Consider the following 12,765-nt stretch of genomic DNA (forward strand, 5'->3'; position numbering starts at 1 on the left):
AAAGACGGCTAATATAGTTAAACTATTTGATAAGAGACTGTTTTATTTAACATCATGAATGCATTTGTATATCCTGAAATATAACCAGTAGGCCAGTAGGGAAGAAAGGATCTCCATAAATCCATTTAAATATTTGACCATACCGCGATTAAAAAGATGTGAAAAAAGATAAACTTGTCATACTTGTGAGTGCATGGTTGAATAATATTTCTTTGTGTATGTTAATATTTCTAATGAATAAAAAGCATATACATTTACCTTCCTAATTCGTCTCTAGCCATATAGTTAGTAACATTGAAATGATTCTTTTGCAATATTTACCTTTAAGTATCCAGTTGAAGTAGTTGTATTGTAATATACGCGTGATCCATGTACTTTGTAAAACGGAAACAATTAGAAATTTCCAATAGGCATACATTCAAACTTCCCATCTGATAAAGTGTTGATTATGTTCAGCCATCATTTTGATTAAAATAAAATCGGGATGGAATATAAATTACTTCTAGGATATGTAATTCATATCAGTTTCAATTTAAATGTTAGATCGTCTACCATATTTTCTACAACAAGTCTATTTAGCCTAAGGTAGTTGTTAAACAGTGGTTTCTGATTTTCACATCTTTTTTTTTAATTAAGCCTCCGTTTCATTGAATCAAGCGGGACGAAATCCACATAGCCATCATTAATTTAACAGAAACAACTTTTTGTTTCTTGTATGAATACTTGATATGTTCTAAAATGACTTTGTTCAATAATATCATGAATATGTAACCGTTGAGCTACAATATGTCATGATTTATTCATGTTTATTTCCAATCCTTAGTAATTCAGTAGAGCTATCTACTAGTATTACATAAATCCAAATATAATGACGACATTTACCAACATCAATTTAATTTGACTAAATCAAATTTTAACAACAATAAGTACCCTTTACTATATATAGATATTTCAGTTTTACACCTGAAACTATTCTCACAAAAATGTGACAAAAGGGATAAATTTCCCATATTGAAAATTGTCCTTTATTAGACAGTGATGTTTCTCAGGCACCGTCTTATGAAGTTGATATTCGTAAGTCCAGTTTCTATAATTATGTTATGTATTTCAATGCGCGTAATTTATGAATTAACATAAAATACCTAAGACTTGGATTTCGTTACCACAAATCATCTAAAACCTTTACTTAATTCTTCCATAGATACAAAGATTTGCTTTGCAAGTTTTGCTGTTTCTGTTCTGAACAAACATATTTTATCATCGCTATATTCTATCTGTATGTGCCTGTCCCATGTCAAGAGTATGAAGGTCAGTGGTTGATGTTGGTTAATTTCTGTCATAATTGTTTTCCTTAATTATTTTGTTTTGAATTAGGTCATTCGTTTTTCTCCTTTTAATTGTTTCATATTTCTCATTCGAGTGCCTGTATAGCCGACTATGCGATTTTTTTTTTCTCATTGATGAAGGCTGTAGTGTTGCCAACATTATGACTGACAACCAGTTTATTTTAATTTTTGTTAATAGTTACCTCATTTTGCAATCAAACGTCATTTGCATATCTGTAAACCAACGGCATTTACTGGGATTGAATACATCAATTTCATTGGCACCCTGATGGAACACCAACTACTTCATTGATTCTCTGCTAAACTTTGTAATTCTGTTATTCGATAAATCAAAAACTTTTAATGATAAGTCTAAGTTGATTTCGGTTCTTAAAAAATGTCACTGAGGTTGAAATTACTAACACATCTATGTCCATTGAAAATAGAAAGTTTTGAATATTTCGAAAAACGAATCATGTTCTAATCCCAGGAATAGATTACCTTAGCCCTATTTGGTGCAACGTTTTTGGAATTTTGGGTTCTCAATGCTCTTCAGCTCTGTACGTGTTTGGTTGTATGACTTTTTTATCTGAGTGTCACAGATGCGTCTTATGTAGGTAAAACTCGCGTCTGGCGTATTCAAATAATCCTTATACCTTTTTTTAACTATTTGATAGAAAGTACTATTGCAGGATAAACTGATGTCCATTAAATTCGTCGGATTGGTAATGTATTTGTTTGGATAGTATATATTTGAAACTAAAACAAAACAAAAAGATTGTTTCGTTCGTAATTGAGACTTATCAAATTCGGCATATACATGTATCACCAAACACTTCTAAAATCATGGAATGAAATGTCAAGATTGTTTAAAGTTCCCGGTATTGTATCATTATCAAGACTGTCACATTAAGTCATCATAACACTATGCTGCTTTAAATATAAATTATGTATACATGTTTCGCTTAATGCAATGAAGATTTCAAAGATATATAGAGGGAAAATGGGTGTCTGTTAATACTTATGTCAGAATTGAGGAATTAAGTCACTCAAGAATTAAGAATACTCAGTACGTTATTTGGTTTGACCGCAAGAGATTATCGTAGATTCAAGTAATTCAGATGCAGTCCTTGTAGTGTCCCATGTGCATATGAGAACGTTTGGTATGTTTTAAAATGTTTTATTGCGCCTGTCCCAAGTCAGGAGCCTCTGGCCTTTGTTAGTCTTGTATTATTTTAATTTTAGTTTCTTGTGTACCTTTTGGAAATTAGTATGGCGTTCATTATCACTGGACTAGTATATATTTGTTTAGGGGCCAGCTGAAGGACGCCTCCGGGTGCGGAAATTTCTCGCTACATTGAAGACCTGTTGGTGACCTTCTGTTGTTGTTTTTTATTTGGTCGGGTTGTTGTCTCTTTGACACATTCCCCATTTCCATTCTCAATTTTATTGTTGCCTTTTTTAACATACAAAATCCTGCTTTGACTTTCGTCTAGTTTGTAAGTAACATAAACTTTCTTGTAAAGAAATATGCATTGCATGTTGTGCTTAAATCAATAAAAATGCTTTTCAGAGTTGTCAATTCAGATTTAACATATCTATAAAAAAAAAACGCATATTCCGCCTAAACTCACATGAATGAGAATCATGTGTATACCTTTATCTAAGCAAATGAAGTATGTTAAAGACTTCAGAGAGGTTAAGATACAGATTTAGAAAATATTGACTAGTATACATTAGACCATTGTAATATAAAACAAGTTTTTTTTCAAATTAAGTAGCCCAAAAAAGGCTTCTTGTTCCAATTATTATAACAAAATTATTCAATTCCAAGTTCAGCTCATGTACAATACTCAAATATGAAAATGTCTTATTTTCCATGACTTTAATAGAATATTTGCTCAGATCAAGGAAATAACGTTCGATGAAACCACTGGAATTAAATTCAAATTTCTATTAGAGCAATTTGCATGTAGATTTAAGGTGGTACCCAACACCTTCACTGAAGTCAATTTGACTCGTTTAATTTTTATAAAATTTTGAAAAAGTATTTACTTTAACCCTTTGAAAAAAATATAAAAATTTCAAAATATTTGAACCAACCAATTTATCAGAAAAATTACACTTGTTATATAGCAGTTTGACAGACACTAATTATGATCATTGAGAAGCTTAATATTCCCGTAACAAGATAACGTAATTAAAACGTTTAGCTGACTTTACACAGTTACATGTATTCCCCTGTAGTGTTAGGTGACACCTTAAATGTTAAATGTTCATTTTTCGAATAATTGTAACTAAATGAAAATTATGAATGTATGTGTCGACATAAAGTTAAGGCTGTAAAAATTATGATTACTGGAGTCATATTCATGTTTGTCCTTTTTGTTTTACAATAAAAAAAAACAGAATGAAAAAGTAATACATAAAAATAATAAAATTAAACAGTTTCATTCGTATTGTAACTTTAAGAACTATAATTTGACTAGTTGGCATCAGAGTATGTGTTATTATTGCTGCCACAGTACTGACTCAAACGGCTGTATGAAAACAGTAGATTATTTAAGCATATTGCAAATGAAATAAATGACAAAAGAATGAAGCATTCAAATGTTTGGCTGTAGGCATACATAATGTCATATATAATATTATCAGACACAATGATCTTGATAGTTCATGATAGGGATAGTGTTCTGTAATAACGATGGAATCATTACAGACGTTTGCGTAATGTAAACGTGTCTCAGAAATATAGAAAATATGAAGTATCCCAATTTAATGACATCTGAGATCTACTTTAAAAAAGCTTATTATCAAACTAACCGGTTTTTTTCCAAAATGTTATTTGTTTTTTTATAAATGTGAATTGTATAGACATATCTAAAGACCAATGTACTCAGAAGATATTATTTATAAGCGAAAGATACATATGGAGTTAAAAATAACTCAAAGACAATGATTTCATTCTCTACCAGCTAGTCTTGACACCCTTTTGATTGTTAAGTGAAACAAGTTCCAAAATTTCTGAGGAAATAGCTATTTCCGCATTGGATTTGTTATCATGTATATTTATGTAACTGGGATTGTTTTTTTTTGTTTGTTTTTTTTTTTTGCTACTGGCATGATAATAATCTACGTGAACAAATATTAAAATCAATACATTTTTACATCTAGATAGTAACCAACGAAATCGTTGGTAAAATAGAGGTCGATAAAAACCATTTGAATTGATCATAATTGCATCATGTAGATGTACATGTAGTAAAGACAATTAGATTTTGAAATAGTGTTTTCATTGAAAGTACCTGAGATAAGTGCTTAGCATGTTTTTGTGAGGTGTGAACTGTCTTATTAGTAAACATTTGATGGAGTTATCAAACTTATATCACGGTGTCTTATTTGCGCTAATTTGAATCATACCCGATTATTTTTTTAGTCTGTTATGACTTATTGGGTTTATCAATCTGAAACCTCTGCATGAAGTAATGCTGTAATTACATGTGTCCTTTTAGGACATTATTATGCCAAAACACTAGACTAGGCAACATGTATTTTACCAGTTTTTCGGTAGACCTAGATCAACAAACCAGTATATTTTTTTTCTTCAGAGCACTGAATTGTTACTTATCTAAAATAAACTCAAATGTTGAAAATCATTAATTCTGTTCAAGCGTATATAGCTTGGTGACCACAAGAACACGTAAACAAAATTGAAAGTACTGGTACAATTTTTTCTGCAACTGGTGTATATTTTGAAAAGCAATGCATCTTTAGCGATGCGTGAGTATATCAATAAAATAGCATTTTACCTTGACTAGACAATTACATATCTTATATTATTTATCTTATATTTGTTATAACACGAGCAACACGACGGATGCTACATGGCGAGCAGGGTCTGCTTACCCTTCCGGAGCACCTGAGATCACCCCTAGTTTGTGATGGGGTGCGTGTCGCTTATTCTATATTTTTCTATGTGGTGTCGTGTGTATTATTGTTTGACTGTTTGTCTTTTTTCATATTAGCCATGACGTTATCATGTAATACAAAAAATATATATCGGTAAAGAACTGACAAGTGCTCAGAAAGAAATAGTTCATCCTTCTGAATTATGCATTGGTTGCTGTTATCATCTATAATACACATTTATAACTGATTTTATCAGGAATTTTTGGACGTGTACTTTTATTTGACTGGATAGTCCGATATATTTCATTATATATCTATGTTATCTGCAAGGATGATAGCTGATGTCCAGCTCTTTAGTTCGCCATTCGGGTTCGTATTTTACATTCTATTGTTTTATTTTCATTTGGTTTGTTGATGCCCCATTTATGGGCATTATGTTTTCTGGTCTGTGCGTCCGTTCGGTCGTCTGTCCCGATTCAGGTTGAAGTTTTTGGTCGATGTGGTTTTTGATGAAATTGAAATGATAGTGTGGATACAATATAGGGCATCCGTGTACTTGGAACACATTCTTGTTCATATGTGTTCTTTAGTTGATTTCATTTTCGTTCTTTCTGTAGATTAGGGTATTGTCAGGTCAGTCTATATCCCTCATATCTCACATATCCATATCCCATAACAATATGTAAACAGAACTTAATCTTTTAGTTAATCGCACTGCGCTAACTCATTTCTACAAAATTGGTAGCAGTTTCGTGAATTTCTTTTAAAAACGAACTACTGAAGAAAACATAATCGCAGAAGTATGATGTTCCTTTTTTTTTTTAGGTCGTCTGAAGTAGGTTATTGACACTCAAAATGAACATATAAAGATATGTGTTGCTTTTAATACGGATCATGGAATCTGTATCTGATAGGGAGGAAGTTTCGTGCACACTCTTTTGTCTTAATTTTACCCAGCATTTTTTATTTTACATTTCAATTCAAAAATTTCGTTGATTTCAACGGTCATTAACAATGTTGCCTACACCTTATTCTTTATCCTGCAATGATCAATCTTTTGTTCAAATAACAGGTATAGAATCCATTAAAACGTTTAATCCCGCTGCAAATGTTTGCACCTGTCCTAAGTCAGGAATCTGATGTACAGTAGTATGTAATTTATACGTGTTTCTCGTTTCTCGTTTTTTTATTTTATATAGATTAGACCGTTGGTTTTCCCGTTTGACTGGTTTTTCACTAGTCATTTTGGGGCCCTTGATAGCTTGTTGTTCGGTGTGAGTCAAGGCTCCGTGTTGAAGGCCGTACATTGACCTATAATGGTTTACTTTTTTTTATTTTGTTATTTGGATGGAGAGTTGTCTCATTGGCACTCACACCACATCGTCCATTATTAAAATACCTAGCCAAACCTCCCACAATTGCATGTGTTGAACTATTGGATCAGTCAATAGTTTCCAACTATTGCACCCCGATGAAACTATTTTACCGTAATAGGGGGAGGGTTGAGATCTCATAAACATGTTTTTGCCTGTCCAAAGTCAGGAGCCTGTGACCTTTATTAGTCTTATATTATTTTTAATTTTAGATTATTGTGTACAGTTTGGAGTTTAGTATGGCGTTCATTATCACGGAACTAGTATATATATTTGTTTAGGGGCCAGCTGAAGGACGCTTCCGAGTGCGAGAATTTCTCGCTGCATTGAAGACCTGTTGGTGACCTTCTGCTGTTGTCTGTTCTATGGTCGGGTTGTTGTGTCTTTGACACATTCCCCATTTCCATTCTTAATTTTATCATAGGACTGACAAGAAAAAAAACTCGCTTTACTTCAATGGATGCTTAAAATACACATCCTTGCGCATTTTAGCTCTGGAATGAGATCAATATCTTCATAAGCCACATATGCAGATAGATCAATAGATGTTCAGGATTCTCTTCTTAAATGTATTGAACGTGGCAACCAGAAGGTTAAATTGTATGTGCAAGGTTGCTTTAATGGGTCTGACACCCATGTCTTCTACAGTCCTATATCGAGGTCTACTCTCAATAACTTCGATGATATGACCAAAACCTCAATACTAAAGTTGAATTAGTTATCAAAAGTACCAGGGTTATAATTTAGTATGCCAGACGCGCATTCCGTCTACATAAGACTCGTCAGTGATGCTCAAATCGAAATATTTATAAAGCCAAGTACAAAGTTGAAGAGCATTGAGGATCCAAAATTCCAAAAAGTTGTGCCAAATACGGCTAAGGTAATATATGCCTGGAATAAGAAAATCCTTAGTTTTTCGAAAAAATTCAAAGTCAGGTGACTTTGTTAAGACACATATAAACCCAGTAAATTATTTCGCAAATGTTGAAATGACTGTAGTCAGGATCTTTGCATATCCCATTTATCCCATACCTTCAGCAAGTTTCATGATGGTGGTGCCATGTGTAGTATTGCAAATCTGATATAATTCACCTCCTTGAAGAGGAAATTTGCTCTACTTTCAATCTTCCAAGTTATGGCAATAGTTATCAAAGGTACCAGGCTTATAATGTAATACGCATTTCGTCTACATAAGACTCAACAGTAACGCCTAGATCAAAATAGTAAGAAGGCCAAGCAAGTATAAATGTGAAGAGCTTTGAGGACCAGAATTCCAAAAAAAAATTGTGCCAAATACGGCTAAGATAATCTATAAATAGGGATTAGGAAATTCTTAGTTTTTCAAATAATTAATAATTTTGCAATCAGTAAATTTATAGAAATAACCATATAATTGATATTCATGTCAACACCGATGTGCTTACTACTGGGCTGCTGAGCCCTCTCCCTATCAGTTTTGAAACGGGAGATCAGGAAGTCGCCGTTAACATTGGAAGTACTTTTGTCGCCTTATTGTATGATCCCAAAGGAAAGTTCAGGAACCTCAAGATAATATAAACAAGCTGGGTGAAATTGGCCACCACAAAGAATGCCAGCCTTGTGAAAATTCTTTCATGTGAAAACTCGTTTCCACAGCACATCCCTCGTGCAATTGCTTCAAACACAAGTTAGATTAACTCTCATATTGCTACACCAGCGATCATACTTTGTAAAGACTCTTTTTGGCATGAGGGTGAAAACAGTTTTCCTTGAGGGACCTATGTCAGTAGATTTCCTTCAAAATCTTGTTTGTACGTTGATGAGCAAGGGAACACAGCTTGCAATAAAAACTGCGTATGCAACCAACATACTTTTGCGTGTAGCAATATTTGTTCATGTAAAAGGTCTGATTGTCGTAGAAATTATATCATTCACCGAGCAATATTTAAAGAAGATGAACTGATGTGTACACTCATACTCATACTCAATATTCAAAACCTTTTTTGAAAAATCGATTGTTGGTTTGTGGTTGTGGTTTTTTGTCTTTTGATCACCTTGTTTTAGAGCCTTTAATTTGATTAACGTTTTTTATGGGCGTAAAGACAAATACATAATTAAAAATTATATTTATTAACGTTCTAATTTATTGGGTACGTAAATAATCAGTTTCCTTTCAGTAACTAGAAAATACTTTCTCCCAATGCTGATAGTGAGAATCATTGTATCGCATGATGATAAGACTTTAAAGATAAAAGACAGGTTTTATTCGCATTCTATTTAATTTGAATTTCACAAGTTCTATATCTAAATAAATGATAGTTTTTATGTTAGGGTATGATTACTAGAGCCTATGAATAATGCATAGCTGATATCACTATCTTTGTCTGAACCTCCTGCATCTTCCCATGAAACAACGATCAAACCGACAACAATCTCTATTACCATGGCATAGTCTTCTTTGACAGGCACTTCGCTTTACAAGCCTAAAACAAAGCAATAATTTTAATGAATACATTATACAATATTAAATCAATAACCATACATTTCGTTATCGGATGACATGAGTTTATATCTATGCAGACTAACTTGAGATATAAGAATATATTATTAATTGATATATTTTAACTAATTTGATTCGTTCAGGAATAGTCACATGTTTAAATATATCTTTGAAGGTAGACAGAAAACGGCGGATAGCAAAAATCATATTGCACAGCAAATAGCATATTGCACGGTTATTTTTAATTTTAGAATATCTAAATGACTTCTCCCTCAGACAATATACTTCTTTCATGCCAATATATCCTTGTATCGACCTCATACAAAGGCTATAATTGTATCATATATCACACTGGTTTTTACTTTAATGCGTATTGTTATTTTATTAAGTCGAAACGTTTCAGTATATATACTCTGATTGACGTCGTGTATCAAAAAGTAAAATCACAAAACAACTGAACTCCGATGAAAATCCGAAATGGAAAGACTCTAATCAAATGGCAAAATCAAAAGCTCAAACGCATCAAACGAATGGATAACAACTTTCATATTCCTGACTTGGTATCAATTTATTGTAAGACCTGCAGATACAAAGGTAACTCGATTAGAATTCTTCTGCAACGGTCTATTAAATCGTCAGCTAAAGGGATGTCAATGTGAAATGAAGACTAACAATAAATGCAAACCCATTATTTCTGATGAAGAGAAACTTCACTGCCCTTTCCTCGATCTTGATATCTATATCACTAACGGAAAGCTGAATACTAAAATTTATGATAAAAGAGATGATTTTTCATTTCCTATCGTTAATTATCCATTTTTAGATGGTAACGTTCCCTTGTCACCATCTTACGGTGTTTATATATCTCAACTTGTACGATTCGCTCGTGTATGTAACAATGTTTAAGATTTTAACGAGAGAAAATTAAGTATTACTGAAAAATTATTACACCAGGGTTTTCGATATCACAAACTAGTCAAAACATTTACTAGATTTTATCATCGGTATAAGGACATCATTCGTAAATATAGCTCAACATGCAGACTTCTTATACGTCCACATCCAATTTTTTATGGAAATATTCTTTATAAAGCACAAAGGTGTCAGTATTCACCTCAAAAACTAACAAAACCTTTGAATAGACTAATTAAGAAGGGATATAGTTACGATACTGTTGTCAGGTCATTAAAGATTGCATATTTTGGCGTTAATATTGATTCACTTATAGGGTCTTTGCATCGGAACTAAACACATTTATTCAAAAACCAGTTGTTGGCATGACACGGGTTATGTTCTTCTCATATATGTTATGATGGTATGATACTAAACCCCTAACGGTAAGGATTGTGCCTGATGTTCATATGATGAAATCATAATCTTTCAGTCAGTTTAATTGAAGTCTGGAGCTGGCATGTCAGTTAACTGCTAGTAGTCTGTTGTTATTTATGTATTATTGTCATTTTGTTTATTTTATTTGGTTACATCTTCTGACATAAGACTCGGACTTCTCTTGAACTGAATTTTAATGTGCGTATTGTTATGCGTTTACTTTTCTACATTGGCTAGAGGTATAGGGGGAGGGTTGAGATCTCACAAACATGTTTAACCCCGCCGCATTTTTGCGCCTGTCCCAAGTCAGGAGCCTCTGGCCTTTGTTAGTCTTGTATTATTTTAATTTTAGTTTCTTGTGTACAATTTGGAAATTAGTATGGCGTTCATTATCACTGAACTAGTATATATTTGTTTAGGGGCCAGCTGAAGGACGCCTCCGAGTGCGGGAATTTCTCGCTATATTGAAGACCTGTTGGTGACCTTCTGCTGTTGTTTTTTTCTATGGTCGGGTTGTTGTCTCTTTGGCACATTCCCCATTTCCATTCTCAATTTTATATTCAACATAGCCAAATCATTCTAAAGTAATTCTACCTTAGGTGTTTGATTGGGGTCCATTTCTTTTATCATTATTTTGTTTTAAAACTTTTAATCTACAAAAGCTTATTGTTACTAAAATTACACAAGATACATTGTACTTTTATTACTTGTTTTTACGAATTCTACGAAAAATGTTTTTAATTTTTCATATTATCTAAAAAAAAATAACTATTTTAGAGTTTTGCTTGATTCATTCCAATAATAAGACCATATAGACCAACTTACTCATGAATAAGTCCATCGTTTTCAGACATTTCTTCCTTTGCCAGATTGACTGAAAATAAACTAAAGTTGTATCAAGGAGATTCGCTACTCTTTTTAAAAATATCAAGCTTTTTAAAAGACTGTTATGAAGTGATAGTATATAAATGAATAAACTAAAAAAGCAGAAAAAAGAAGGTCCGGTCCGTGTGCTTGTTTTCGAGATACAACCCATTGAAAATTTGGCGAGAAATAATTCTTTCTAGATTTTTCTTACATTCAACATTGGTACCTTTTTTGTTTAAAAAAGCTATGAAAAAACAACAAAATTTTTTAAGATTTTGAAAAATGGCTTTTTAAACTATCTGTAATAAAAAAAAATAAAGAGAAAAGTAGGGATTAGTGGACACTTTTTTTTAATGTCAATACATGGACAAAACCAGAGGATTCCGAAAATCTGGCAAAAATTAAAAAAACAGAAGAGCATACATCCTTAAAGCTGGAACCAGGTTACATAGCTTTCTTCATACACAACGAAAATGTCTAAACTGCACAGGTACTCCCAAATTAGATGTTTCTACGAACGAAAACAGTTATTGGGAGGATATTAACACACCATGAATAAAACAGTAATAAAGTTGATGGGCTCATTACCTCTTTTCTTTAATCTTTCCGAAGCGGTCAAATAAAAAAAATAACATCATTCAAGATAAATGTTGAAAAAGCATTTTTTACTTTAATATTATATAACCGATCAGGTTAACTAAATTGACAAAACTAATTGAAACTAAAATTGTATCACGCAGTCTCAATTTTCAACAGAACAAGCAGGATCGAAATTTTGAACGTTAAACGATGAAAAGAAGAGAATACATAAACGTGTCAATAAGAAAATTTATTCTAATGTAAGTTTTAAATTGAGATCTCATTTTTCTTACCTCCAACACACACCAACAACAAGCAGATGATTAAACAAAGATACAACTTCATTCTTCTGTTTTGTTTTCTACAACAAATAAACATAAATATTTTTATAACATATTTAGTTGATGAATAGCCATTTGCAAACATGGAAACTAGATTGATTTCAAAATTAAGACAGCAATTGCAAACGACTGGAACTAGATATAGCAACACTATCGTATACGTTCAGTTATATTCATTTCCAGTATTAAAATGATTTTAATACTGGTGTGTTTTTTTTAATTATTTTGAAGAATAATTTGTTTGACCATGTTCATATATTTATCATTAATTTTTTGTCGGGTTACCTTTAATAGGGAATATTACAAATGTTGGTTATGCTTTTTTCGTTTTTATGTTTTCAGAGACCCTTTGAAGGATTAACCTGTATATAAGATTGTGGTATTGAAGTCATCATAGTTTCTACGAGATAGTAACTAAAAAAACATTGACAGAAAGGTACCTTAATATCTACAAGGATTATAGAGTGGACCCTCAGGATCCCTATGTATATAACATATATGAAGTGGAAATTAGAATGGTAAGTAAGAAATTAATTATTAAAATGACAGTAGAGATATGAGGG

The 12,765-nt window shown here is 32.3% G+C and overlaps 1 protein-coding gene across 1 annotated transcript; it reads right to left on the reverse strand.

Annotated features, from left to right (window-relative positions):
* Positions 1–8,700: 8,700 nt before the first annotated feature.
* Positions 8,701–12,239, reverse strand: LOC139481859 (uncharacterized). The gene is made up of 3 exons (XM_071265375.1): positions 12,155–12,239; positions 11,241–11,289; positions 8,701–9,069 (listed from the first exon to the last, which is right to left on the reverse strand). Exons 1-3 carry the CDS (start codon positions 12,237–12,239, stop codon positions 8,961–8,963), a joined length of 243 nt encoding a protein of 80 aa, XP_071121476.1. The 3' UTR covers positions 8,701–8,960.
* Positions 12,240–12,765: the final 526 nt, after the last annotated feature.

Source organism: Mytilus edulis, chromosome 7 (assembly GCF_963676685.1).
Source record: "Mytilus edulis chromosome 7, xbMytEdul2.2, whole genome shotgun sequence".
NCBI classification, from domain to species: Eukaryota; Metazoa; Mollusca; class Bivalvia; order Mytilida; family Mytilidae; genus Mytilus; species Mytilus edulis.

Coding starts and splice junctions, on each gene's coding strand:
- LOC139481859 (XM_071265375.1), bottom strand. CDS start 12,239: ATGTTTATTTGTTGTAGAAAACAAAACAGAAGAATGAAGTTGTATCTT. Junction 11,290..12,154: donor GTTGTTGGTGTGTGTTGGAG/GTAAGAAAAATG, acceptor GTTTATTTTCAG/TCAATCTGGCAAAGGAAGAA. Junction 9,070..11,240: donor AACGATGGACTTATTCATGA/GTAAGTTGGTCT, acceptor GCTTTGTTTTAG/GCTTGTAAAGCGAAGTGCCT.